The 26534-nt window shown below is 36.5% G+C and overlaps 1 protein-coding gene across 1 annotated transcript in view; it reads right to left on the bottom strand.

Annotated features, from left to right (window-relative positions):
- Nucleotides 1–26534, bottom strand: part of Cpa6 (carboxypeptidase A6) — a 330677-nt gene that overhangs the window by 73605 nt on the left and 230538 nt on the right. Inside the window, exons 4-6 of the mRNA XM_047519692.1 lie at nt 23540–23654; nt 21531–21632; nt 20087–20191 (exon numbers count right to left, since the gene is read on the bottom strand). Of these exons, the coding sequence (XP_047375648.1) occupies nt 20087–20191; nt 21531–21632; nt 23540–23654 (322 nt within the window). The remainder of the gene's footprint in view (nt 1–20086; nt 20192–21530; nt 21633–23539; nt 23655–26534) is intronic.

Below are 26534 nucleotides of genomic sequence, written 5' to 3'. Positions count from 1 at the left end.
GAGAATATGGGAAAATAATGATACTAAAGAGCTAGTAGAAAACAAATCAAAATACTCAAGATGGTAGTAAATAAAGTTGGATAATTTTTGTAATGAAGATCATTTTTATATGATAAGTAATTTTTCATTATGTAATTAAAAACAAAGATGTAGGCCAGGCAAGGTGGCGCACACCTGTAATCCCAGCATCTCCAGAGTCTGAGGCAGGAGAATCGCGAGTTCAAAGCAAGTATCAGCAAAAGCAAGGTGCTAAGCAAGTCAGTGAGACCCTATCTCTATACATAAAATACAAAATAGGGCTGGGGATGTAGCTCCGTGGTTCAGTGCCCTGGAGTTCAATTGCAGGTAGTCTACCCTGCTAAAAGAACAAAGATGTATTTGTGTATTCATTTGAACTCATTAGATATTTGATCTGGCTTAGCCTTCTCAATTATTGATTTTCTGACTTTTGTCATATTTTATATAGACAATATAAGGTCTCTTCTTTTTTTTTATTTTTTTAATTTTTTTTACATTTACATAGGGTAATGATGTTTATTTTATTTTTCCCCTCCCCCCCACCCCTCCCACCCCTCTTTTCCCTCTATACAGTCCTTCTTTCCTTCATTCTTGCCGCTCTCCTTAGCCTAACTCTAAACCTAACCCTAAACCTAATGCTAGCCCCTCCCACCCCCCATTATATGTCCTCATCCGCTTATCAGCGAGATCATTCGTCCTTTAGATTTTTGAGATTGGCTTATCTCACTTAGCATGATATTCTCCAATTTCGACCATTTGCCTACAAATGCCATAATTTTATCATTCTTCATTGCGGAGTAATATTCCATTGTATAAATATGCCACAGTTTCTTTATCCATTCATCAACTGAAGGGCATCTAGGTTGGTTCCACAATCTGGCTATGGTGAATTGAGCAGCAATGAACATTGATGTGGCTGTATCTCTGTAGTATGCTGATTTTAAGTCCTTTGGGTATAGGCCAAGGAGTGGGATAGCTGGGTCAAATGGTGTTTCCATTCCAAGCTTTCTGAGGAATCTCCACACTGCTTTCCAGAGTGGTTGCACTAATTTGCAACCCCACCAGCAATGTATGAGTGTTCCTTTTTCACCACATCCTCGCCAACACCTATTGTTGCTTGTATTCTTGATAATCGCCATTCTAATTGGGGTGAGATGAAATCTTAGGGTAGTTTTGATTTGCATTTCCCTTATTACTAGGGATGTTGAACATTTTTTCATATATCTGGTGATTACTTGTACATCTTCTTCTGTGAAGTGTCTGTTCATTTCTTTAGCCCATTTGTTGATTGGATTATTTGTATTCTTCGTGTAGAGTTTTTTGAGTTCTTTATAGATTCTGGAAATTAGCGCTCTATCTGAGGTATGGTTGGCAAAGATATTCTCCCACTCTGTAGGCTCTCTCTTCACATTTCTGATAGTTTCCTTTGCTGAGAGAAAGCTTTTTAGTTTGAATCTATCCCAGTTGTTGATTCTTGCTTTTATTTCTTGTGCTATGGGAGTCCTGTTAAGGAAGTCTGATCCTAAGCCAACAAGTTGAAGATTTGGACCTACTTTTTCTTCTATAAGATGCAGGGTCTCTGGTCTGATTCTGAGGTCCTTGATCCATTTTGAGTTGAGTTTTGTGTAGGGTGAGAGATAGGGGTTTAATTTCATTCTGTTGCATATAGTTTTCCAGTTTTCCCAGCACCATTTGTTGAAGAGGCTATCTTTTCTCCATTGCATATTTTTGGAACCTTTGTCTAGTATGAGAAAATTGTATTTATTTGGGTTTGTGTCCATGTCCTCTATTCTGTACCATTGATCTACCTGTCTATTTTGGTACCAATACCATGCCGTTTTTGTTACTATTGCTTTGTAGTAGAGTTGAAGATCTGGTATTGCAATACCCCCTGCTTCGCTCTTGCTACTGAGGATTGCTTTAGCTATTCTAGGTTTTTTATTCTTCCAGATGAATTTCATAATTGCTTGCTCTATTTCTGCAAGGTACATCATTGGGATTTTAATTGGAATTGCATTGAATCTGTATAGCACTTTAGGTAGTATAGCCATTTTGACGATATTAATTCTGCCTATCCAGGAACATGGGAGATCTTTCCATCTTCTAAGGTTTTCTTTAATTTCTTTCTTTAGTGTTCTGTAGTTCTCATTGTAGAGGTCTTTCACCTCTTTTGTGAGATTGATTCCCAAGTATTTTATTTTTTTCGATGCTATTGTGAATGGGGTAGTTTTCCTAATTTCTCTTTCTGAAGATTCATCACTTATGTATAAAAATGCATTGGATTTATGAGCATTGATCTTGTAACCTTCTACTTTACTGAATTCACTTATGAGTTCTAAAAGTTTTCTGGTGGAATTTCCAGGTTCCTCTAAATATATAATCATGTCATCAGCGAACAGGGATAGTTTGAGTTCTTCTTTTCCTATTCGTATCCCTTTAATTTCTTTGGTTTGTCTGATTGCTCTGGCTAGAGTCTCAAGGACGATGTTGAATAGAAGCGGTGAAAGAGGGCATCCCTGCCTTGTTCCAGTTTTTGGGGGGAACGCTTTCAGTTTTTCACCATTTAGAATGATATTAGCCATGGGCTTAGCGTAGATGGCCTTTATAATGTTTAGGAATGTTCCCACTACCCCAATTTTTTCTAGTGTTTTGAGCATGAAGGGATGCTGTATTTTATCAAATGCTTTTTCTGCATCTATTGAAATAATCATGTGATTCTTAACTTTAAGTCTGTTGATATGGTGAATGACATTTATTGATTTCCGAATGTTGAACCAACCTTGCATCCCTGGGATAAAACCCACTTGATCGTGGTGCACTATCTTTTTAATATATATTTGTATGCGATTTGCTAAAATTTTGTTGAGAATTTTTGCATCGATGTTCATTAAGGATATTGGTCTGAAATTTTCTTTCCTCGATGTGTCTCTGTCTGGTTTAGGTATCAGGGTGATATTGGCTTCATAGAACGAGTTTGGTAGGGTTCCCTCCTCTTCTATTTCATGGAATAGTTTGAGGAGTATTGGAATGAGCTCTTCTTTAAAGGTTTTGTAGAACTCGGCTGAGAACCCATCTGGTCCTGGACTTTTCTTTGTTGGTAGGCTTTTGATGACCTCTTCTATTTCATTGCTTGAAATTGGTTTATTTAAGTTGTGTATGTCCTCCTCGTTCAGTTTAGGTAGTTCATATGTCTCTAGAAATTTGTTGATGTCTTCGAGGTTTTCTGTTTTGTTGGAGTATAGATTTTCGAAATAGCTTCTAATTATGTTTTGTATTTCACTCATGTCTGTTGTGATGTTTCCTTGTTCATTCCGAATTTTAGTAATTTGAGTTTTCTCCCTCTTTCTCTTTGTTAGTGTGGCTAAGGGTTTATCAATTTTATTTATTTTTTCAAAGAACCAACTATTTATTTTGTTAATTTTTCCGATTGTTTCTTTTGTTTCGATTTCGTTGATTTCGGCTCTGATTTTAACTATTTCCTGTCTTCTACTACTTTTGGTATTGGTCTGCTCTTCTTTTTCTAGTGCTTTGAGCTGTAGTGTTAAGTCGTTTATTTGTTGATTTCTACTTCTTTTTTTGAATGCACCCCATGAAATAAATCTTCCTCTAAGTACTGCTTTCATAGTGTCCCAGAGATTTTGATATGATGTGTCTTTGTTCTCGTTTACTTCTAAGAATTTTTTTATTTCCCTCCTGATGTCTTCTGTTATCCATTCATCATATAATAGTGTATTATTTAGTCTCCAGGTATTGGAGAAGTTTCTGTTTTTTATTCTGTCATTTATTTCTAATTTCAATCCATTATGATCTGATAGAGTACAAGGTAGTATCTCTATCTTCTTGTATTTGCTAACAGTAGCTTTGTGGCATAAAATATGGTCTATTTTAGAGAAGGATCCATGTGCTGCTGAGAAGAAAGTGTATTCGTTCTTTGTTGGATGGTATATTCTATATATGTCCGTTAAGTCTAAATTGCTGATTGTGTTGTTGAGATCTATAGTTTCTTTATTCAATTTTTGTTTGGACGATCTATCCAGTGGTGAGAGAGGTGTGTTAAAATCGCCTAGTATTATTGTGTTGTGGTCTATTTGATTTCTGGAATTGAGAAGGATTTGTTTGACGTACGTGGATGAGCCAATGTTCGGGGCATAGATATTTATGATTGTTATGTCTTGCTGATTTATGCTTCCCTTAAGCAGCATGTAATGTCCTTCTTTATCCCTTCTGACTAGTTTTGGTTTGAAGTCCACATTATCTGAGATGAGGATGGATACTCCAGCTTTTTTGCTGTGTCCGTGTGCATGGTATGTTTTTCCCCATCCTTTCACCTTTAGTCTATGGGTGTCTCTTTCTATGAGATGAGTCTCTTGCAGGCAGCATATTGTTGGATTTTTCTTTTTAATCCAATCTGCCAGTCTGTGTCTTTTGATTGATGAATTCAGGCCATTAACATTCAGGGTTATTATTGTGATATGATTTGTATTCCCAGTCAATTGACTCATATTTGTTTTTGACATGATTTGGTTTCTCCTTTATTTGGCTATTCCTTTAGGCTAGCGCCTCCTGTTGCTGATTTGCATCGTTGTTTTTCATCTCTTCCTCATGAAATATTTTGCTGAGAATGTTCTGTAATGCTGGCTTTCTTTTTGTAAATTCCTTTAGCTTTTGTTTATCATGGAAGGATCTTATTTCATCGTCAAATTTGAAGGTAAGTTTTGCTGGGTATAAGATTCTTGGTTGGCATCCGTTTTCTTTCAGGGCTTGGTATATGTTGTTCCAGGCCCTTCTAGCTTTTAGGGTCTGGATTGAAAAATCTGCTGATATTCTTATTGGTTTCCCCCTGAATGTAATTTGGTTCTTTTCTCTCGCAGCCTTTAAAATTCTGTCTTTATTTTGTATGTTAGGTATTTTCATAATAATGTGCCTTGGTGTGGGTCTGTTGTAATTTTGTATGTTTGGAGTTCTATAAGCCTCTTGTATTTGGTTTTCCATTTCATTCTTCAGATTTGGGAAATTTTCTGTTATTATTTCATTGAATAGATTGTTCATTCCTTTGGTTTGTTTCTCTAAGCCTTCCTCAATCCCAATAATTCTTAAATTTGGCCTTTTCATGATATCCCATAATTCTTGTAGATTCTGTTCATGATTTCTCACCATCTTTTCTGTTTGGCCAACTTTGCTTTCAAGATTAAATAATTTGTCTTCAATGTCTGAGGTTCTTTCTTCCAGGTGTTCTATCCTATTGGTTATGCTTTCTATGGAGTTTTTAACTTGGTTTATTGTTTCCTTCATTTCAAGGATTTCAGTTTGGTTTTTTTTCAGTATCTCTAACTCTTTATTGAAATGATCTCTTGCTTCCCGTATTTGGTCTTTTAACTGTTGATTGGTGCGATCATTTAATGCCTGCATTTGCTCTTTCATCTCCTCCTTCAATGCCTGCATTTGCTCTTTCATCTCCTCATTAGCTTCCCTGATCGTTTTAATTACGTACATTCTGAACTCCCTTTCTGACATTTCTTCTGCTCTGCTGTCATTGGGTTTTATTGATGTAGTATCTAGGTTTGTTTGGGACATTTTCTTCCCTTGTTTTCTCATATTGGTCAGTTGTCAGTGGGACCCTGAGATATTGCAGTTTTCCACTATTGGCTTATAGTGTCCCAGTAGATTTCCAGTGTATCACCTCCCAGCCTTCAGTAGCCTGATGTCTTGGAGGAATCTGATAAAGCAGCTCATCCGAAGAAAACTGCCCCTAGCCCCCTACTGGTTCCATGGTTTGGAACTGGCTCTGTGTGGAAATGCTCACGGTGGGCCTGCACCGTGCAGCTGGCCGTGTGGGAAGAGCCCACTGCCAGAGTGTGGAAGGCTACCTTGGGAAGACTCTAGCTGCCCTGCCCGGCTCCGCTAAGCCACCTCTATCTGGGCCTGCCACCCGGGCTGAGCTTTACCCATTGGGCAGACTCACCCGTGGCTCTATTTCAGTCCGAGTCTCTCAATGCCTCCCCCTCTTAGCTCCTGGGTTCTGGAGCGACCGGGGGTGCAGTCTCCCTCTAGGCCGCCATCTTGGATCGCCCCGTGAAGAGAGCCCGCAGCCGGAGTGGGCAGAGCCGCCTGAAGAGGTCTCCGGCTGCCCTGCCCTGATCCCTGAGGCTGCTTGCAGATCGAGGCTCTCCGCTGGTTCTTTGCCGGAGTACACTGCGCTGCAAGGGCTCCGGGACTCGGAGCCTGCTCTGTTCAGAAAGGCTCTCACTAGCGGGCCAGTTCCGTTCCGAGAACCTGGAGAAGCTGGCTGTGTGGGCGGGGCCCACCGCCGGAGTGCGCAAGGCTGCCTGTGGATGACTCTAGCTGCCCTGCCCGGCTCCGATAAGCCACCTCTATCTGGGCCTGCCACCCAGGCTTAGCTTTACCCAGTGGGCAGACTCACCCGTGGCTCCACTTCAGTCCGAGTCTCTCAATGCCTCCCCTTCTTAACTCCTGGGTTCTGGAGCGACTGGGGGTGCAGTCTCCCTCTAGGCCGCCATCTTGGATCGCCCCGTGAAGAGAGTCCGCAGCCGGAGTGGGCAGAGCTGCCTGAAGAGGTCTCTGGCTGCCCTGCCCTAATCCCAGAGGCTGCCTGCAGATCGAGGCTCTCCGCTGGTTCTTTGCCGGAGTACACTGCGCTGCAAGGGCTCCGGGACTCGGAGCTTGTTCTGGTCAGAAAGGCTCTCACTAGCGGGCCAGTTCCGTTCCGAGAACCTCAGGTCTCTTCTTAAAAAGATTTATTTTTAGCGATAAATTTCTTAACCAAAGACTTTGTTCACACCCATACTTGAGGGTTTATGTCATAGTTTTACTTTTAATAAGCAGCAAAAAATAACAAGACAAAAAGAGATGATTATGCAAAAGAAGTATTCCCTGGAAAACTCTTGAACCTTGGGAGAAAGAATCTTCCCATTCTGGAAAGTCTTCCCAGATGGAGAACTTCTCCCACAAACACTACTCTAAGTCTTATTTACAGCTTTGTCCTTTACATTCAACCCATCACAGCATCCAAATATTACCACCTAACCTCCCTGGAAATAACTCCCTTCCCCAGAAGTCTCCTATTCTTATTTTTGGGTATTGAATTATCTACAATAGTGTATCTGAATCACATGTCAGATTTTGGCACTAGGATTAGCTATTACCATGGTGCTGAGTAGAGTACTGTGGTGGTGGGAGCGTGCAATGGAGGCTATTTTCCAGTAATCAAGCTGAGCCTGGAAGCCTGAAGTTTCATGTTATGTAGACAGCAGAGTAATATCAAGGCTCACCTGGGCAATCAGGGAAAATTTTAGTTTTTCTTTTCTGTGCTACTGCCTTCCTTTAATAGATCAAATTACATTCACCAGTATGTATATCTTCAAAGTCTGGAAAAACTTTCCAATTCAGACTCTTTAGATTCCCATGATTTTCTCACAAACCCTTGCATTATCTTTGGTCTTCCACTGAGTAAAATAGAATTCAACCACAGATTGTAAAATACCCACAGGAATATATGACTCAAACATAACTTAGTTTAACTTGAATGGTTTTCAATTTTGTCTGGGTTAAATTTATGTTTAAAACACAATCATTTTTGGTCCTGTTTAATATAGAAAATTTGGAAAATTCAGAAAAGCATAAAAAAGAAAATAAAACTCACAGATAATTTTATCCTATTTTAGTTTTTAGTATATTTTTCAAGTACATATGTCTTAGATGTAGATTTTATAATACTGAAATTATGACATTCATGCTGTGTGTGTTTTGACGTAACAGTGCATATCATCAACATTAGTCTTCATCATTAAATAATCCATTAAAATATTTTAATGTAGTCAGGGCTGCAATCATTCCTTTATGCCTTCCTCTTTGCTTTTTTTTCCTTCAGGATTTTAGAAATAACTTTAAAATTTTTTTTCTCTTACATTTTAAGCTTAGAATTATCTTCCTCTCTTGGACATCAAATAAGTATTTCCTTGAGTTATTTTCTAAATATTATATGAATAAAGACACTGGTTAAATTTTCCCCAGCAATGTAGACTCATTTGAGGCAAAAATTAAGTGCTATGTATGACCCTGAGCACCACCATAGTTTGTGATACTCAAATCCTGGAGATCAGTAATTTCAAAATCTCAAGTGAACAAGGCTCAAATTCCCTTAGTTGATTGGAGGTGATACTGAGAAATGAAGCAAATGTTATTCCATCTGCACTGGCAACAAATAATTAAAGAAGTCTTTCCACAGTAGTAATAAAAAATGAGATAAAAATATGGGTTGCCTCTGAAAATTACATACCTACCTTATACAACAATATGACTCCCCCTGAATTTGTAATGATGAACTGCTGTAATCTTCCATCCCTTTTTTCTACTTATCAGATTGTGCAATAGAGACAAGAAAAGTACTTAGATACAACTTTGTTATGGAACTTATTCCTGGTTGTGGCCTGTCCAAATTAGGATTGTGAATCAGGTATTCATTCATTTTGTCTGCTCGCACAATCACTTTCACCTGTCATTAAAGGGTATTTCATTCTTTTGGTCCAGGAGAATCAAGCTGCTTGAAAGCAGAGTATTTGATGTCTCTCCCCTCCCTTAATATCCACAATACTTTAGTAGTGCCTGGCCTCCTATGTGGTAAATACTTAGTAATTACTTTTTAAATAATAGTTTCACCTGCTTAGTGTAGTGCTGTTTTGGGTGCTTCCCTTCAGACCAATGATACTACAAATCTGCTGATGCTCCCCAACTTCAATGCTACTATCACTCTCTTGGGCCTCTTGTTGTCCTTGACCTATTCTGTCTTTTCATTCTCATATCAAGGCAATCAATTCCTAAAATACTTCCTTTATTGATGCCTTTTTCTGTGTCTTATTCCCCCAGTGGAATTGTAAATGCATTGAGAAAGAATTAATGTCATGTGCACTGCAATACAGTACTTGTACTATTATAGGACTTAGCAAGCCGCCTTAACATAAAAAGAAGTGCTAAGTAAGCATTTGGTAGGTTGAAAGATTTTCTTCCTCTAACTCTTCTCACATGCTTTTTTCACTTTCCATTCTTACATCCACTCTTTCTGTCCATGCATAGATTCGTGCCCATACACTTTTAGTCAGTCACCCTCACTCTGGGCTCTTCTTCCTCTTTTCCATGTGTCACTGCCTTCCATCTTAAAACTTTCTGATAATGACACATGCTTTTCATAACTTATCACTGTTTCCTCATTTTACTTCATTGGACCAAACTCTGCTGGGCTTCCAAGGCTTACTGTACTATTTCAGCCAGTCTCCTTATTGCATTAGAATCTACTTACACTGACTGTAGGCTGTTACATTGCTGACCTACACCCCCCCCCCCAACACAGACGTGCATGCAGGTGTGTCATGCTCACTCTCAACATTAGTCATACCCCTGTCTTGGGACACTCTTTTATCTCCCTGATCAAATTCCTGTTTCTCATTCAGGACCTAACTTGAGACTCATCTCTACAAAGCATCCCCACACCCTGTCTTCAAGATTTTGTAGATTTCTCTGATTCCTTAATTCATCAGGCACTATGATCAATATAACTTAGCTCCTAAAGATGCACCATTTTATGCTGTTCTCTGCACATAAATATTTCTCCTCAAATAGAAGTGTAGACTCCCTGGGTGCAGTGACTGTGACTTAAACCTCTGTTGACCCCCACAATGCAGAATGCTGAAAATGTAGTGATCAATAAGAAGGAAATGCTATTTAAAAAAAAATAACAGCTTTATTTGGATAAAGTTCACATACCTTATATTAATCTATCCATTTAAGTATACAATACAGTAGTTTTTAGTAAATTCAGAGTTGTACAACCATTGCCCCTATATAATTTCATAAGATTTACATCATCTGTTAAAGAAACCCCATGCTCCTTAACTCTCAACCTACCCCAACCTGATCATCTTCCCCAGCCACAGACAACTACTAATCTATTTTTCTGGCTCTATAAATTCCCCTATTTTGGACATACAGGTAAGGACAGTCAGGTGTTCTTTTGTGACTGACATTCTTTATTCAGCATAATGTTTTCAAGGTTCATCCATGTTGTACATGTATCAGTACTTTATTGTTTCCTTAATGACATATAATTCATATAACATAAAATTCACCACCTGAAAGTATATAATTCAGTACTTTTTAGTATGTTTACAAGATGTGTAATCATTATCACTTTCTAATTCTAGAACATTTCCATCACCCCCAAAATGAACTTGGTAGCAGTTAGCTCCAACTCCTGTTTCACTAATCCACCAGTAACCTACTTCCTGTCTTGGTGGATTGGCTATCCTGGACATTTCAAATAAATGCAATTATGTATCATCTGACCTTTTGTGTCTGTGCTATTTCACTTAGCTTAATGTTTTCAAGGTCCATCCATGTTGTAGCTTGTCTTATTGATTCAGTACTTTTATGGTTGAATAATATCCTTGGGTGGACGTACCACATTTAAAAACATTTATTTATCAGCTAATGAAGACCTTTTGAGCACTATGAATAATACTGCTATGAATATCTATGCACAAGTTTCTGTGTAGATACTTGTTTTTCATTCTCTTGGGAATATGCATAAGAGTAGAGTATTTGGGTCACATGGTAACTCTATGTTTAACTTTTTGAGGAACTGCCAAACTGTTTTTAAACTCTATTTTTAACTTGGCAATTTCTTTTATTTTTAATTTTCCAGTTCATTACTTTTAGGTTTTGTGAGAGTCTTCCTTTACAAGGATCTGCTTGCTATTTCCTTTGTTCCCTGTCCTCCACCACCCTCAGGTTTATGTTTCACTCTCCTATAAATAGTATATGTTCACTTTTGCAGAAAGATAACCTCCAAATTTTGCATATTTATCTATTTTTGTTTCCTTTCACTAATAGATCTATTTTAGGTTTATTTATTTAGTATTAATTTAGTAGTTGTATCAGCTCTTTCCCATGACAATTTTAAGAAAAATTTGTTAGCAAATGGTAGTATTTTTAAAAGCTTTTAAAATTTGGTTTACAGTGAAGGGAACATCTGTAGTATACATTCCAGCAGTAAACCTATTAGATTTGTGATCCTTTCTCCCCCAACACCCCCAAACACCATGCTATCATAAATATAACATTAGCAATGGTTCTGCTAACCATATATAAGCAAGCATTCAACAAAAGAAAGATTTCACAATCTACTTCCTTTGTTTTGTTTGCATTATAAACATTTTTGTGATATTTGGAGAAACAAGATAGCGAATGTTGAAATCAGAAAAGTGGTAGCTTTATATTTTTAAAAATAATTAAATTATCATCAATAAAAGATGAAAGTCCATGAGTTTTGTGGTATATTTTTGCATTTTGAAAATGTCTATCAATTAAACACTATTGATTATTTAAGATAATGAATTTATTTAAGAAAAATTTAAAATAACAAAATAATGAAACCCATCTCACCAATCATTTAAGACTGTTAGCTTGCTTCTGTATTACTCTTTTCTGAGCTCTGTGCTTTCAAAATGAATATCCATGGATTGATCTGCTAAATTGGATTTGGGGCAGAAGTGGAAGTGGCTCTAAGGGCATGGTATATAACAATCAAGCTGGCCAAAGAAGAGATGGACGGATGCAGCCAGAGCAATGGATTGATACTTCTGTTTTCAGGGAAGAGAATCAGGATCTGTTAATGAGGGTTATTCTATGTTATGGTTTGGATATTAGATGTCCCTCCCAAAGCTCCTATATCAATGCAGAAATTTTCAAAAGTGAAATAATTAGATTACAAGAATTGTGATCAAATCAGTACATCCTACTTTGATTGGACTAACCGATGGTAACTGCAGGCAGGTGGAACATGACTGGAGGAGGTGGGGCACTGGGGGCATGCCCTGAAAGGGTTTATCTTCTTTGTGACCTTTTCCCCCCTCTCACTCTTTGCTTCCTAGTCACTATGAATGGAGCAGCACTTCACCACCACACCCTTCCGCCATGATGTTCTGCCTCACCTTGAACGCACAGCAATGGAGTTACTTGACCATGGAGTAAGCCTCTGATACCATGAGCCAAATTCAACTTTTCTTTCTGTAAGTTGTCCTTATCAGGTATTTTGGTTACAGCATCAAAAACCTAACTAAAACACACAGTAAGGAAGAGGGCAGGGATGAAATTGCTTTAAGAAAGTGATAGCACCTTCTTCTACAAAGAATGGAAATCAGGGATATGGGGCCCAACCATTATTTTTATAAAAAACTTTTCCAGTTAAATACAGATCCATATGTAACTATAAGAAATAGTACACAGAGATACTGTATATCCTTTTACCCACTTACTTTCAATGGCAAAATCTTGCAAAACTATAGTATAGTATCTCGATCAGGGTATTGGCATTGATACAGTCCAGATACAGAACATTTCCATCATCACAAGGATACCTGATGTTGCCCTTCCCGCCCCACACTCACCATCTTACTTAACCTTGAGCAACCATTAATCTATTCTTCATTTCCATCAGTTTGTCAAATAAATTACATAAATGAAATACAGTATGTATCTGTTTGGGATGTTCTTTTTCATTCAGTATAATGTTCTTGAGATTCATCCAGGTGGTTTTGTGAATCAGTAGTTTGTTCCTTTTAATTGTTGAATAGTTTTCTGTGCAATCATGTAGTAACAATTAGTTTAAGTATTTGCCTACTGATAGATAGCTGGGTTGTTTCCAGTTTTTGGCTATTATAAATAAAGCAGCTATAAACATTTGAGCACAGGTTTTTGAGTGAGCATAAGTTTTAATTTCTCTGGGACAAATGCCAGCAGTGTAATTACTGGGTCATATGGTAGCTGTATGTCTAATTTTAAAAGAAATTGCTAACTGTTTTCAAGAGTAGCTCTACCCTTTTACATTCCTACCCAAAATGTGTGCGTGGTCTGGTTTGCTGCATCCTCTCTGACATTTGGTGACACATATCTACAGATGTAGAGATATAGACCTATGTGTCCATATAATATTTAATTAAATTAGCCATTCTGAAAAGGTATGTGGTGATAACTCATTGTGTTTGGTACCTGTATATATATTCTTTGGTAAAATATATCTTCATGTATTTTGCCCCACTTTATAATTGATTTTTGGTTTTTTTTGCTATCAAGTTTTGAGTTTATTTCAATTATGAGTCATTTTTTAGATATGTGGTTTGCATATATTTTCTTCCATTATGTAGTTTGTCTTTTTCACCCTCTTAACAGCATCTTCCATAGGCAAAACTTTTAAATTTTGATTAAGTTTGATAATGTGCATTTTGCCAGTTTTTCTTCTTATGAAGCATGTTTTTGGTGTCAAATTGAAGAACTCTTTGCCTAACTATAGACCCTAAAGATTTTCTCTTATGCTTTTCTTTCCCTAAAACCTTTGTTGTCTTACATTTTACATTTAAGTTCATAATCCATTTTGAGCATCAAAATGGGTATTAGACTTAAATTGGGGGTCAGTCTTTTTGGCTATCTGTGTCTAGTAGCTCCTGTACCATTTGTTGAAGAGGCTTTCTATCCTTCATTGAATTGTTTTTGCACCTTTGTCAAAAATAAGTTGGGAATATTTGTGTGGATTGATTTCTGATTTCTCTATTCTGTTCCCTTCATCTATGTCTATCCCTTTACAAATACTATATAATCTTGATTATTATAGGTAAATGACATGACTTAAAATTGGTTAGAATGATTTTTCCCTCTTCACTTTTCTTTTTCAAAATAGTTTCAGGTTTTCTAGTTTGTCTTCACACAAAAGTTTTAGGATAATCCTACCTTTATCTATAAAAAATCTTGCTAGAAATTATATATGAATTGTATTAAGTCTATTTATCAAAACTTGGGGGAGAACTGACATTTTTACTATATTCTGAGACTTCCAATCAATGATAATTCCCCTCTTACTTAGATTTCCTTCACCATCATTTTGTAGTCTTCAGTGCTTAATTCCTATGTTTTCTTAGATTTACACTTAAATATTTCTCATTTTGATGAATTGTACATGATACTGTATTTTTAAATTTTAGTACTGATGTATTCTCATTTTTGATGAATTGTACATGATACTGTATTTTTAAATTTCAGTGTTGATGTATTCTTTGCTATTACATGGGAATATAGCTGATTTTGTATATTTATCTTGTGTTTGTGACCATGAGGAACTCACCAGTTCCATTTATTGCAGAATTTTTCTGTTGATTCCTTGGGATCATCTATGGAGAAAATCACATCATTTTCAAGTAGGAAAATTTTTATTTATTCCTTTTCCATCTGCATGAATTTTATTTCCTTTTTTTGCCTGATGGCATTTGCTAAAACTTCTAGCACTATGTTAACTAAGAGAGGTGAGATTGACATGCCCGCCTTGTTACTGAATTTTAGAGAGACAGCATTCAGTCATTTACTGTTAGTTATAATGTTTACTGTAGGTTTTTATAGATGCTCTTTATAAAACTAAGGAAGTTCTTTATTTCTATTTTTCTGAAAGTTTTTTTTATAATGACTGCAAGTTAATTTTGTCAAAAGCTTTCTTTGCACCAATTGATAAGATCATTTATTTTGTTTTTCTTTAGCTAATAATAGGAAGAACTGCATTATTAACTTTTTAGTATTGAAGTGGTCTTGAAGCCCTTGTATAAACTTCACCTGTTCCTGGTACATAATTACTTTTATTTATTGCCAAATTCTGTTGGCTAATATTTATTTTTTCATTTTTATGAAGGATCTATAGCTTTATAAAACAAATTGAAAGTGTTCTTTCCTCTTCTATTTTCTGGAAGAGAGTGTTGAAGTCTTTTTAAAAAATATTTGGTAGAATTTTCCAGTGGAAGCCTGTGAGCCTTAAGATTTCATGCTTTGGTTATTTAAAAATCCTGAATCCAATAATCAATAATCATAGTGATATTTGAATTATTTTATAGATGTGTTGTAATAATGTTTTCTAATTAGCTGGTCAAATTTATATGTGTGCAGTTATTCAGGATATTCCCTATTAATTTGATATCTGGAGGGTCTCTACAGTGATAGTTCCTGTAATTCCATTACTGATTTTGGAATTTGCATTTTCTATTTATTCCTTTCTTTTGCTGGAGCTTTGCCAATTTATTTATCCTTTAAAAGAACTGTTTGTTATATTGACTTCCTCTAATGGTTTTCTACTTTTAATTTCAAGGATTTTTAAATTTATATTACTTCCTTCTGCTTTCTTTGGATTTATTCTATATTGTTCTTCTAGGTTCTTGAGAGAAGAGCTTAGATAACTGGAGACTTTTTCTCTTGTCTAATGCATGCATTTAGTGCTATAAATTTCCCTCTCAGCATTGATTTACCACATGCCCCACAATTTTGATATGTTGTTATGGTTCCAGGAATGTTCCTCTCAAAGACTCATGTGTTGCAGGCTTGGTTCCTAACTGGTGATGCTACTGGGAGGTAGTGGAAACTTTAGAAGGCAGGTCTAACTTAGAGGAAGCAGGACACTCTGGGCATGTCCTCTGAGGGTATATCCTATCTCTGGGCCTTTCTTTATCTCTTTGCTTCCTGGATGCCATGAAGTAAGCAGCTTTCCTCTGCCACACTTTTTTACTGTAATGTTTCTGCCTTACCACAGGCCTAAAAGCAATGGATCCAGTTGACTGTGGACTGAATACTCAAATTGTGAGCCACAATAAGTCTTTCCTCTGTTGTTTTTCTCACGTATTTTGTCACAAAAATGAAAAGTTGACTGACACAGTTGTATTTTCATTTTCATCCAGTTCAATATATTTTTAAATTTCTCTTGATATTTTACCTTTGACCCATGGATAATTAAGAAGTCTGTTTAATTTCCAAGTGTTTGGAGAACTTCCTGTTTTCAATTTCTAACTTAATTTCATTGTATAATTTTAATTATTTTACATTTGTTGAAGTCTGTTTTCCCCCCTAGGATATGTTATTTCTTAGCATATTATGTTCCATAGGTACTTGAAAAGAACATGTATTCTGCTGTTGTTGGATGGGAGTGATCTATAAATGTCTTTTAGATACTATTTGGTAGTGTTGAGTTCTTTTACGTCCTTGATGATTTTCTTTTCATTTGTTCTTTACATGAGTTATTTAAAAATATTAAATTACTGATACCAGTAATAATAATAAGAATTGATTTAAGAGCTAATTATATGCCAGATGCACTGGTAAGTCTTTTGCTTGTATTATATCATTCAATCCTCCTAATAACCCAGTGTGTCACATACTATTATTACCCTAATTTTGCTGAGGCTCAGAGAGGTTAAATGACTTGCCGCCAAGACTGCACAGCTTTTAAAAGGCAGAGCTGGCATTCCTAACCAGGGTTGTCTAACTAACAGTGTGCATGTAATCTCTATGTAACCTACTGTTCTATCAGGATCCAAGAAGGATTCATAGATTTCCTTCCAGCTCACAATTCAAACATTACAGTGTGGCTGTGGGGAAAGCCCCACCAAGGTGGCAAGCAGTCTCAAAGATTCCCCTTTCATTTTCCATACTCTGTGTAATCTCATCCCCTTGAGAGTGATCTAGACCTAGTGACTCACTTCTAAGGGACAAAATACCACAAAAGCAATGGGAGGTCATCTCTGTGCTAGGTTACAGAGTCTGTGGTTTCCATCTTGGACCTGCTCTTTCTTGTTCTTTCTCTCACCAGTTATGAGAGAAGCCAGTCGCCATGGTTCAAACTGCCCAGGGATTCTCCATCAGGTGGCAAGAAACTGATGTTTCCGACCCAGAGTCAGTAAGAACTTAAGGTCTGTCAATTGCCCTATGAGTGAGCTTGTTAACACATCCTCCCCTACTCAAGCCACATATCTTTATGACCTAGGCTCTAGCTGAGCCCTTGATGGTAGCTTGGGAGAGACCCTGAACCAGAGCACCTAGCTAAGTTTTATCTGGATTGTTGACCCAGAACTGAGATAATGTTTGTTGTTTTAAGTTGCTGAGTTTTTAGGAAAACACACACCAGAAAGAGATGAAGTAACAGCAGGAAGTCAGACTTTTGGCTTCTGATGCCACACCTTTCTTTTGAGGCTGAAACTCCAGGGAAATCAAGAGACAGGAACCAGCAACAGATTGAGGTGAATAATGTTCAGCTTACCATGTGTCTTTCTGGGAGGATGACTCACATGATTCTCATATGCCATGAAGAAGGCAAATGCAGGAGGAAATTATGGCATGTGTCAGACAAGAGGGGGCTAGACATGGCATCCTGGAGTATCCCTGGATTCTGGCAGGCAGAGGTTCCTTGATGTCCCCAGAAAGGACAAGGAGATAAATTGAACTGAGAGCCCAGAAGGCAGTTGTGGGACTTCTGAACAAGAGCAGAGGCAACCCTATGGAAGAGGCATTCCCTGGGGACTCTCTTGGACTGCTGGAAGACAGGATTTAATAAAGGCCTGAGTTAGTGTGAAAGAGATGATGTACAAATGTTTGGCAGCTTCAAACTTATTTAAATCTTTGACATTCTTATTTTCCCTGCTCCTAATACCACCATCAATGGAAATGGGAGCTTTAAGTCCAAATGAAAACATTTATTTTTAACAAAAGCATTTAATGTGTAAATACTGGCATGCTCTAGTTACTGCTACCACATGGCTATCAAACCTTGGCATGGCTCCTGTAAGGATATTGGGATGAGTGACCTCTGGGCCTCCATTATACTATTTATGGTTGCTGTCCTGACAGTGAAATTTAAAATTTAAATGAGAAAGTGGAGGGTAAGTGGCAGCCATAACCCGACAGAGTAAAAGAGGAGTGGAGAGGGTAGCAGAGGTACAGAAATGACTTGATGCACCTACACATGTGAAGATGGCCCTCTGCAGGAAGAAAGGAAAAGGAGGAAGTGGTCTTTCCTCACTCATCTTTGTGGAAATGGATTCTAATATTAATTGATGCTTCTTGTTCATGTTTTTTAAATTTATTTTTCAGTTTTGTTTTTGTTTTTGTATTACTGGGGATTGAATCCAGGGTCTTGTGCATGCTAGGCAAGCACTCTACCGCCAACCTATATTCCCTTAATGACTGATGCTTCTTGTACTAGATCCAAAATCAACTGCCCTCAGGTGTCAGTGATTGCACATGCTTCCTCCTTTTCCTGTGATTACACTGTGTCCTTCTTTTCTTTGGAAATTTACCTCAAGTTACAGGGCTACTATATAGAGCTATACAGGTTGTGTGTTCTGCAAAAATTCAAGTGATTATATCCAATGAGATTTTTATTGTACTGTTGTTATACATGCTAGTAGAATTCATTTTGATATAATTGTACAAGTATGAAATATATCTTATTCTAGTTAGGGTACCATTCTTATGAATGTAAATTATGGTAGGATTCATTATGGTGTATTCTTATAAGCAATGAGATAATTTAATAAGTCATTGCCCAGAAATCTTTCTGCATCATTACCACTGGATTCTTGTCCTTACCATTCATTAAGAAATATCTGAACATATAGCTAGGTGTTTTTCTATATATTGATTTGGCAGTGAACAAGATAGAGAGGGTCTGCTTTTGAAATTAGTATGGGAAAAAGACTGACAGTAACCACATAAATAATCTAAGTTTAGATGCTATAAAGAAAATGATATATATGTTGGGAGTGAGTTAAAACTTTAGCTGGAATGTTTGGAAGATACATTCTTATGTCCTTCAATAATACATAGGACCATAATCTATAACAATAAATACTATGTATTGACTATTTTCTCCCCCCACCAAATTTGAAACAGCAGACATTATAGCCTTATGTACACATTAAGTGATTGACACAAGTTAAGAGAGTTAAAATTTTCTTAGTAGCTTTTGTGTTTTTTTATAGGATGAAATGATCTTTTAAGAGAAAGTGAATTACTTAATAATCTGAGATGTAATAGTTGGAAAATTTTGTTAAATGTATAAAATTAAGGATACTTTTTCATTGGATACTTTTTCAAAGGATAATTTTTGGTTGTGGCAGAGAGCCAGACTCCACAAATTTAGTACATTTTCAACACCTGTGAAATGCATTTTCTAAGACCTAGGAGAGTCCTCAAAGTCAAAAATCTCACTACAGCACATAATTTACCCATAAAATATAGTGAAAAACAAATGAAATATATTTAAATATCCCTTGTATCCATATGGTTTCCTATAAGTACAGGACTAAAGAAATGTGTAGGGTTATTTTTTGGCTAAGAAACTTCATTCTTCACTCTCATTCCCAGTACTAGTGATTGGTTTTCTTTTGAGATTTTTTTTCCCCTCAAAACTAAAAGCCAAGGTTAAAACAACACTACCACCCCTCTTCTGAAAAAAAAAAAAACCCACAGAAAACAAAAAACTAATCCACTAAAGTCAGTACATTCTTAAAAATGAATAGAAAAGGAATAAATACATTAAGAGGTTGGTCTATAAGGTGGGCCCACGCTCCACTCAACACATGAGTTCAGATGGCTCATGATTCAAATGAAGCATATGGAAAAATGAGAAATCACCTTGAGTCATCAATTATTAAGACTACCAAAAGATCAGTGAAACTGGGAATGTTAAATCCATAAATGATAAAGATCTTTTGGTTTTTAAATTACAGATTTATACCAAGAGAATATAATACAACCATTTTTTCACCTCTTTATTGTTATAGCACATGTGAGTTCATTTTGAGGGGAAAGCAAAGTGATATAGAACCTTCTGAGCTGAATATAATACAGAAAGTTGCTCTGGAACACCACAAGTTGAATTTTTTTCTTTTGCTACTTACCTTTTATTGTTATGGTTGTTTTCCTATTTGTTACAAATCCATAAAGTCTATGAACCCTGTTTTTTTTTCTTTTTAATCAGAGTTGATAATTTCGATTTCCAAGGGTGGAGGTGAAGATAAATTGAGCCAGGGTTTCGGAGGTCCTCATAAACATGAAAGCAGCCCATAAAATCAAGGTATTATTATCATTCAGTCAGGTATTACTGGTTTCAGATTCCCACTTTGTTCCTTGAGCAGAATAAAAATTCACAAAACTACTGACTAGCTGAAATGGACATTGTACAAAGGGTTTAACTTACTTCTCTTACAAACCACTGACAAAAGGCAGGACCAATCCATTCTCTTGCATGAATACCACAGTCCATCCAGACAGCTCTTTTGTAAGCTCGTGATTTTCTGCCCAGCTGAAAACAAGAGTATTCATAGTAACAAACTCAGGCTTTTATTTGGAGATTCACTGACCAGCATAATTTAATAAGGTTTCAGCATAATTCTTCACTATGGTTTGGTTCATTAGGTAACACATAAAAAAGATAAAGAGATATCCTATCTACTTTGGAAGTCCAGGCTTGTTTATGCAGAAACAATAAATTTAATGCCTAATTACAACCAAAGAACTAGAAAATATACAAAGAAAAGGGAAAACTCTAAAATAGGGTTGCTTCTCATTTTAATATAAGATATGAAGTTTAAATAAAATGCTAAATTCTTCTTTCTTCCCTCCCTCCCTCCCTTTTTCTCTCCCTCCCCCATCCCCCATCCCTAAGGAATCAGAAATGTTCCCAAGGAATATTTATTAAAGAAATAGCTATATTTTATAGGTGGATAAAGTCAAACTTTATTACACCACAAAATGGAAACATAGGGCAATTTGGTTTGTAGAATCAAGTAGAATATTAAAAAACATGATATCAATATTATTTCTATCCAAGTTTCTAACCCTGTCATTAATAGTTAATTCTTGAAATTATATTCACAGGGGATCTAGTTTTTATCCATTCATTGATTCACTCGACTAACACTTCAGGAAATACTTTTTAACACTGGGCTCAGTCCTAGAGATGTAAAGATGAAAAGACAAGGCATTTACACACTAGTAAGGAGAGTAGACAGGTAAGCAATCAATCAACCTTTATGGTATGAATATCTATAAGGTACGATAGGAACACGGGTATTGTGTTGAATTTTCCTGGGGAATAAGTGGAGGCTTCTCAGAAGTACTTGAGCATGCCTTCAATTTTGCCTGGCAGACGGAAGGAGAATTGACCAGGAGTCCTCACTGACCTTGGCAAGATAAGTTTAAAAGGAGTTTTGAGATATGAGCCAGTTAGGGGAGGTGAAGAAGTAGAGATGGTTGAACTATATGTAAATCTTTTTATACATTTAACAGAGAGAACTATGGCTCAGTAGCTGGAGAGAATGCAGGATCCAGGGAAGGGAATAGCACATACCTTCTCACACATTTACCTGGTTTTACACTAGTTCATTTTAACTAACACCAACTCTCAAATAATTTGCATCAATAATTCTGAGTGTATCAGAAACAGTATTCTCTAGAATACTAAATGACAAAAATTAAATATAGTTCTAACATCTAAGGGGATTTTTTTTCTTAAAATATCAGATGATGCTAAATATGAAAGCCTATGAAAGATCATTTCATTTTCCCCCATAAGTAAAAGTTGAAAAAGATAAATATTGGATAAATGTTTTATATTTAGTTAACACTTTCTTCTTTTTTACCTTTAAAACAAAGAGAGATCTTCCTTCATATGATCTTCCGATAGAGAACAGATGAATAAGGCCTGAATGAGTTTTATTCAGATGATGCATCCAACTATGAATCTAAAGGCAGATAAATAAAAACCACATCAGACTCTCTTATAATAATGGGGCTTTTAGAGAACAAAGGTAACAAAAATGACAGCAGTAGGTCTCAGTATTCCAAGAGTATACATGAAATACAAAATAAAAAAAAATCAATTTCCTCTACTTAATTTTTCTGGGATACCTAAAATTGCATTTAATTTTCTGCCTTCATAGATAGCTTATGTCTTTGTTATTGTTCTCTCTTTTAAGCATATTTTCTACTACCTAATATCAATAATACCTTGCTGGCACTGTTTCGTGGAAAATTAACTGACGTGTTCTGGTTTCTTCTAAAAAAATCAAAATTTACTTCCATTTTCCCACAGATATTTAAGAGGTAGAGAAAAGTAAATCCACTTCGTGAAAACCATTTGAACTACTTGAAAGTGGTATTAAAATTCCATATATTGTAATTCCCCACTGAACAGAAGATTCTAAGAAAAAGGCATTATCGTTTGCATTTAAACATTATTCTACTGAGCCACATGTTGGGGGACAATTCTGAATAATCCCTCAGTGACAGTGATACATTTGCCTCCATCCCTCTCACATGCTTATCTGTCATCAGGAGAAGGTATATTTGAAATGGATGAATAAAGTGCTTGGAAAGATGGTAATATTTCTGACTTACAAGCCCTGTAAGGAATAAAGAAGTAACACAGCTGTGTCATGATGTAAAAGAGTTTGTACTGAAGAAAATATATATATTTTGCAAAGTGCTCATCTTTTCTTTCTATTCCTATTTATTCTAATAATCAGGTTCATATACGTGTGCATGTGTATACACATATATGCACATATCTGTATACATTTTATTTTTGAAATTTGACTTTTTCCTAGTACATGTTAAGAATACTTCCATGTGCCAAGTTATCTAAAACCTTTCCACTGCTTCCGGATTCTAAAAAGTATGTTGAGACACAAAATATGTGAAAAGAGTTTTAGAAAGGAGTTGTCATCAACAGAACCAAAAAAATTCTTAATAACAGAAAAAGATCTTGTTAATTTTGTGTCTGCCAATTCAGGGAACATAGAAAATGTATATATTCATTCATTCTGTCAACAGCTTATCTATTTTGAAGACTTTATTTGCCTACCCTTGGGTATATAGTGGCAAATAAGAAAAAAATATTCTGCCCTCATGGAACTTCCAGTTTAGTAGAAATGAGGGGCATCAGTTAAATAATCCTACAATTACACAAATAAGAGCTGTGAAAGGTAATATCCATATGCTACAGGATATGTGATGTGGGAGGGTGGTAGGCAGAGGGGCTGGATCCAGTGTGGAAGAAAAGAAACTGCTACTTGATTGCTTAAGCTGAAATTCGAAGAATGACAATTTGTCAGGTGAGTAGTAAAGGATGTGTTTGGTGGTGAGGATGAGGTTGCTGTGAATTTTCCCAGCAGAATAAATAACAGCATGTTCAAAGGTTCAGAATAAATAACAGCATGTTCAAAGGTTCAGAGGTGCCACTAATGAAGATTGGCCTTTGGAGTTCTTGGTTTTGCAAGGGTGCAGGGCAAGTATCAAGTCTCAAAGCATTACCTTTAAAATCTGGCTAGTTCTACTTTCATGGCTTTTCAGTTAAGGCCTCAATAACTATCATTTTAACATTACCTCCATCTTCCATCGTACTCCTATGTCCTTTGTAGGGGTGGGTTAGGTAAAGCAGGGGAAATTTAAATTGTTTTGCTACTTCTTTTGTAGCAGTGAAAGGCTCAGTGGAAGAGATGAGTGAACTGAGATGCTGAGGTCATGTAAGACTTACATACATTCTTCCTAGAGCCCTTGTCTCTGTCTTTATGCTTCTCTCCCAATAATTTAATCTAAATGACAAAGATGAACTTGTAAAAAAGCAATAATAACTCTTGTGATTACACACTTCTTCTAAGGAGTGGTAAACTTCATAATTATATTCAGACAAGGATCTTCTCTTTCTCTGGGTTGGCAAATGGTTTCCATTTTCCAGCACTTTCTGAAGATCTTCTATGAGAATCCTGGATTTGAAATAATGAACATTATGAAAAGTAAATTGAGATGATGCAAAAATCATGCAGTACCAAAAAATTATATGCATCAGGAAGGAAGAAGTAACACAGAAGTGTCCCAGTATCCCATGATGTGAAAGGAAAAAGAAGGATGCCAAGACTGACAATTCTATAAATACCAAATGTTGAGAAAATGTTCTTTTTTGGGAAATAAAGATGATTAAATAAATGGTATAATGAATTTAAAGTGTAAAATTATAGGCAGATGTCCCCAAATAATGCAGAACTGTAATATCAGCTACCATTGAGTGAGCAGCCACAACAGCCAAACAATGGCTATGAGCATTTAGGCCAGGAGCCACAGCAAGGTGCTGATCTGAGTGGAATATATGGTGGATTCTATTATCTCCATTTTATAAAAGGGGAACCTGAGATTCAAAGGGATTAAGAATTTGCCAATGTCAGACTACTGGTCAATGCAGGGTCAGAGTTTGAACAAGGAATATGAACTCAAATCCTAATCTTGCAACTCCAAGTCCAGTGTGACATGATGCAAGCTGAGCAAGCCTAGGCTACTTCTCCACTCCTCACCTTATCCTCTTTCTTGTTGTTTCTATCTGTTCATGTCCCTTTCTTCACAGAGACACTATTTTCATGTCATCACCCAAAACACCTGACCAAGACTGACTCAGAGAGGAAAGGGAAAGAATAGAAGAAGTTACAGTTCTCAAGAATAAATTGAAGAAATTCCCAGAGTTGGAAAAAGCCATCTTGCTACATGCCAGTATCAAGAATGCCAAGAGAAGACAAGCTCAGCTAGTTAAAATGAGTGCACTTGGAAACTGAATGTTGAGCCCAGGGTGGGGGACACAAGGCTCATTGCAATGGGTGGAACCAGGTCCAGGTGGAGTCATCAGTGTTCTTGATGTCTAATCTAGATACAGACTTGTCTTTGCAAGACTCACTGGTCACCAGTTACTACAGTGCCATAAAATAACAAGGTGCAGCATTTATTTGCAATATTTAAAGATGTTTAAGAGCCCTTCAGTGATTTTTCAGGGCTTAGAAGAGACTAAAAAGCTTTGCTTCATGTTTTCTCTTTCAAAAGAATCTGTTACTTAAAAAGTTTAAATATTATCAGAACATGTGATGGAATCTTTTAAATAATTTTTAAGGCTGATTTATGTAAGCCACTCAATTAAAAAGATTTTTCTAGAATCTGCTGGATGAATGCTTTTTGGTTCATGAAGGAAGTACATTTATTTGAGGTCATGGTAAGTATAAAAAAATCCTTTATGATTTATTCAGTTGTTATTTACTGAGTGCCTGACATGGACAAAACACCTAATCGGAAGTTGATCATTGGTTTATTGTTGTTTTTGTTTCAGTATGGTACTTTAAAACTGGAAACATTCCAGGAATCAAGGTGAGGTAAAGTAGCACAAAGCTTCGTGAATTTTCTTGGCAGCTGCTTGCAAAATATGAGTGGAACATCAAATTTCAGCCTAAATGCCATCAGAATTAGTGTTTTCTTTTTTCCCAAAGGTGAAAAGTTACAGATGGTTAGGTGCATGAGCTGAAGAACTTTACCATATTGCAAAGGCAGGTCTTCGGAGCCAAATGAGCCAGCTCTGTCCATGTCTAAGTTTCCTTGTGCTAGTAGAGGATCTGAATAGTGAGGAAGGAAGCTATCTTGCTGCCTGCCACTCTCAAGAATGCCAAGAATAGAACAGCTCAGCTAGTCAAAGTGAGTGCATTTAGAAACTGAAGGCTGAGGCCAGGGTGAGGGACGCCAGGTTCTTTGCAATAGAAGAAACCAGCACTAGGTGAAGTCACCCTGTGGGTTTGATGAAGAAGGTGGTTATAAATTGTTCTGATATTCAGATTACTGCAAGCAACCTTCAAGTATGTTTCTCTCCCAGGATGGTTTCTCTTGGCTGCTCTTTTTTCTATCCCAGGAAACCAAGAAAAAAAAAATGTAGACAGATTTGCCAAAGCCAGCAATCTACACAAGAATCTCCTGAATGCCCAGTTTAAAAGGTCCATGGTACTTTGTTACAGCAACCACAGCACACTAATACAAGTCTCTGTTCAGTCACTGCAGACTATGCAGACTATACCTCATACAGGGTATAAAAGGTCAACATTAAAATAAAAAATGGTTGTAGTACAGCTGACCCGGAGCCATTTTCCTTGTCAAGTACTTGACTGGAAACCAGCAATACTGATGAGGAACTGTGAAATGGAGTACCCAGAAATCTTTAAAACTGTTGTGTTTTCTTAGTTCTTTATAGTTCGTTATGATTCCTACTCCATTTGGGTACATTTCTATGATATAACTGAAAAACTTTCCAAATGTTTTAATTCATACAAAACCACCTCCTTGAAGCCTCCAGCATAGGGAAGGGCCCTCAAAAATGGAAATTTTGTTGCCAATTTTTACAGAAATTTATAAAATGACTGAACTTTTTAATGCAGAATGAGTCATCTCTCGGAGAGGAGGGTTGATCACCTGGGGACCAGACATGTGGTGTCACATTATCTGTGCTTTAAAGATCACTATAATGATACATTATGTATAGTTGTACAGAGTAAATGATAATCTTTTGAAAATACCCCAGACTACAATAATAAAAGTCAATTAAAATGATCTCTACCTACCATGCCCATGGAATTTAATTGACTCTTATGTGTTATTATCTTGGGACCCACAAAATGAATAATTTTAAATGATTGCTCTTCATGAGGAGACAACTGATTTTAAATTCTCATTTTTTTAGACTTTATTCTCTGTGACACAAAATGTGATATTTTTTCTATATTGGTTCCACATGACCTATATTTAATGGTAGGAAATGGAGACTTGTTAAACTAACTGATATATTCTTT

The sequence above is a fragment of the Sciurus carolinensis genome, chromosome 1 (genome assembly GCF_902686445.1).
Source record: "Sciurus carolinensis chromosome 1, mSciCar1.2, whole genome shotgun sequence".
Lineage (NCBI taxonomy): Eukaryota > Metazoa > Chordata > Mammalia > Rodentia > Sciuridae > Sciurus > Sciurus carolinensis.
The sequence above is the reverse complement of the archived record's forward strand: the minus strand, read 5'-3'. Positions and strand labels throughout refer to the sequence as shown.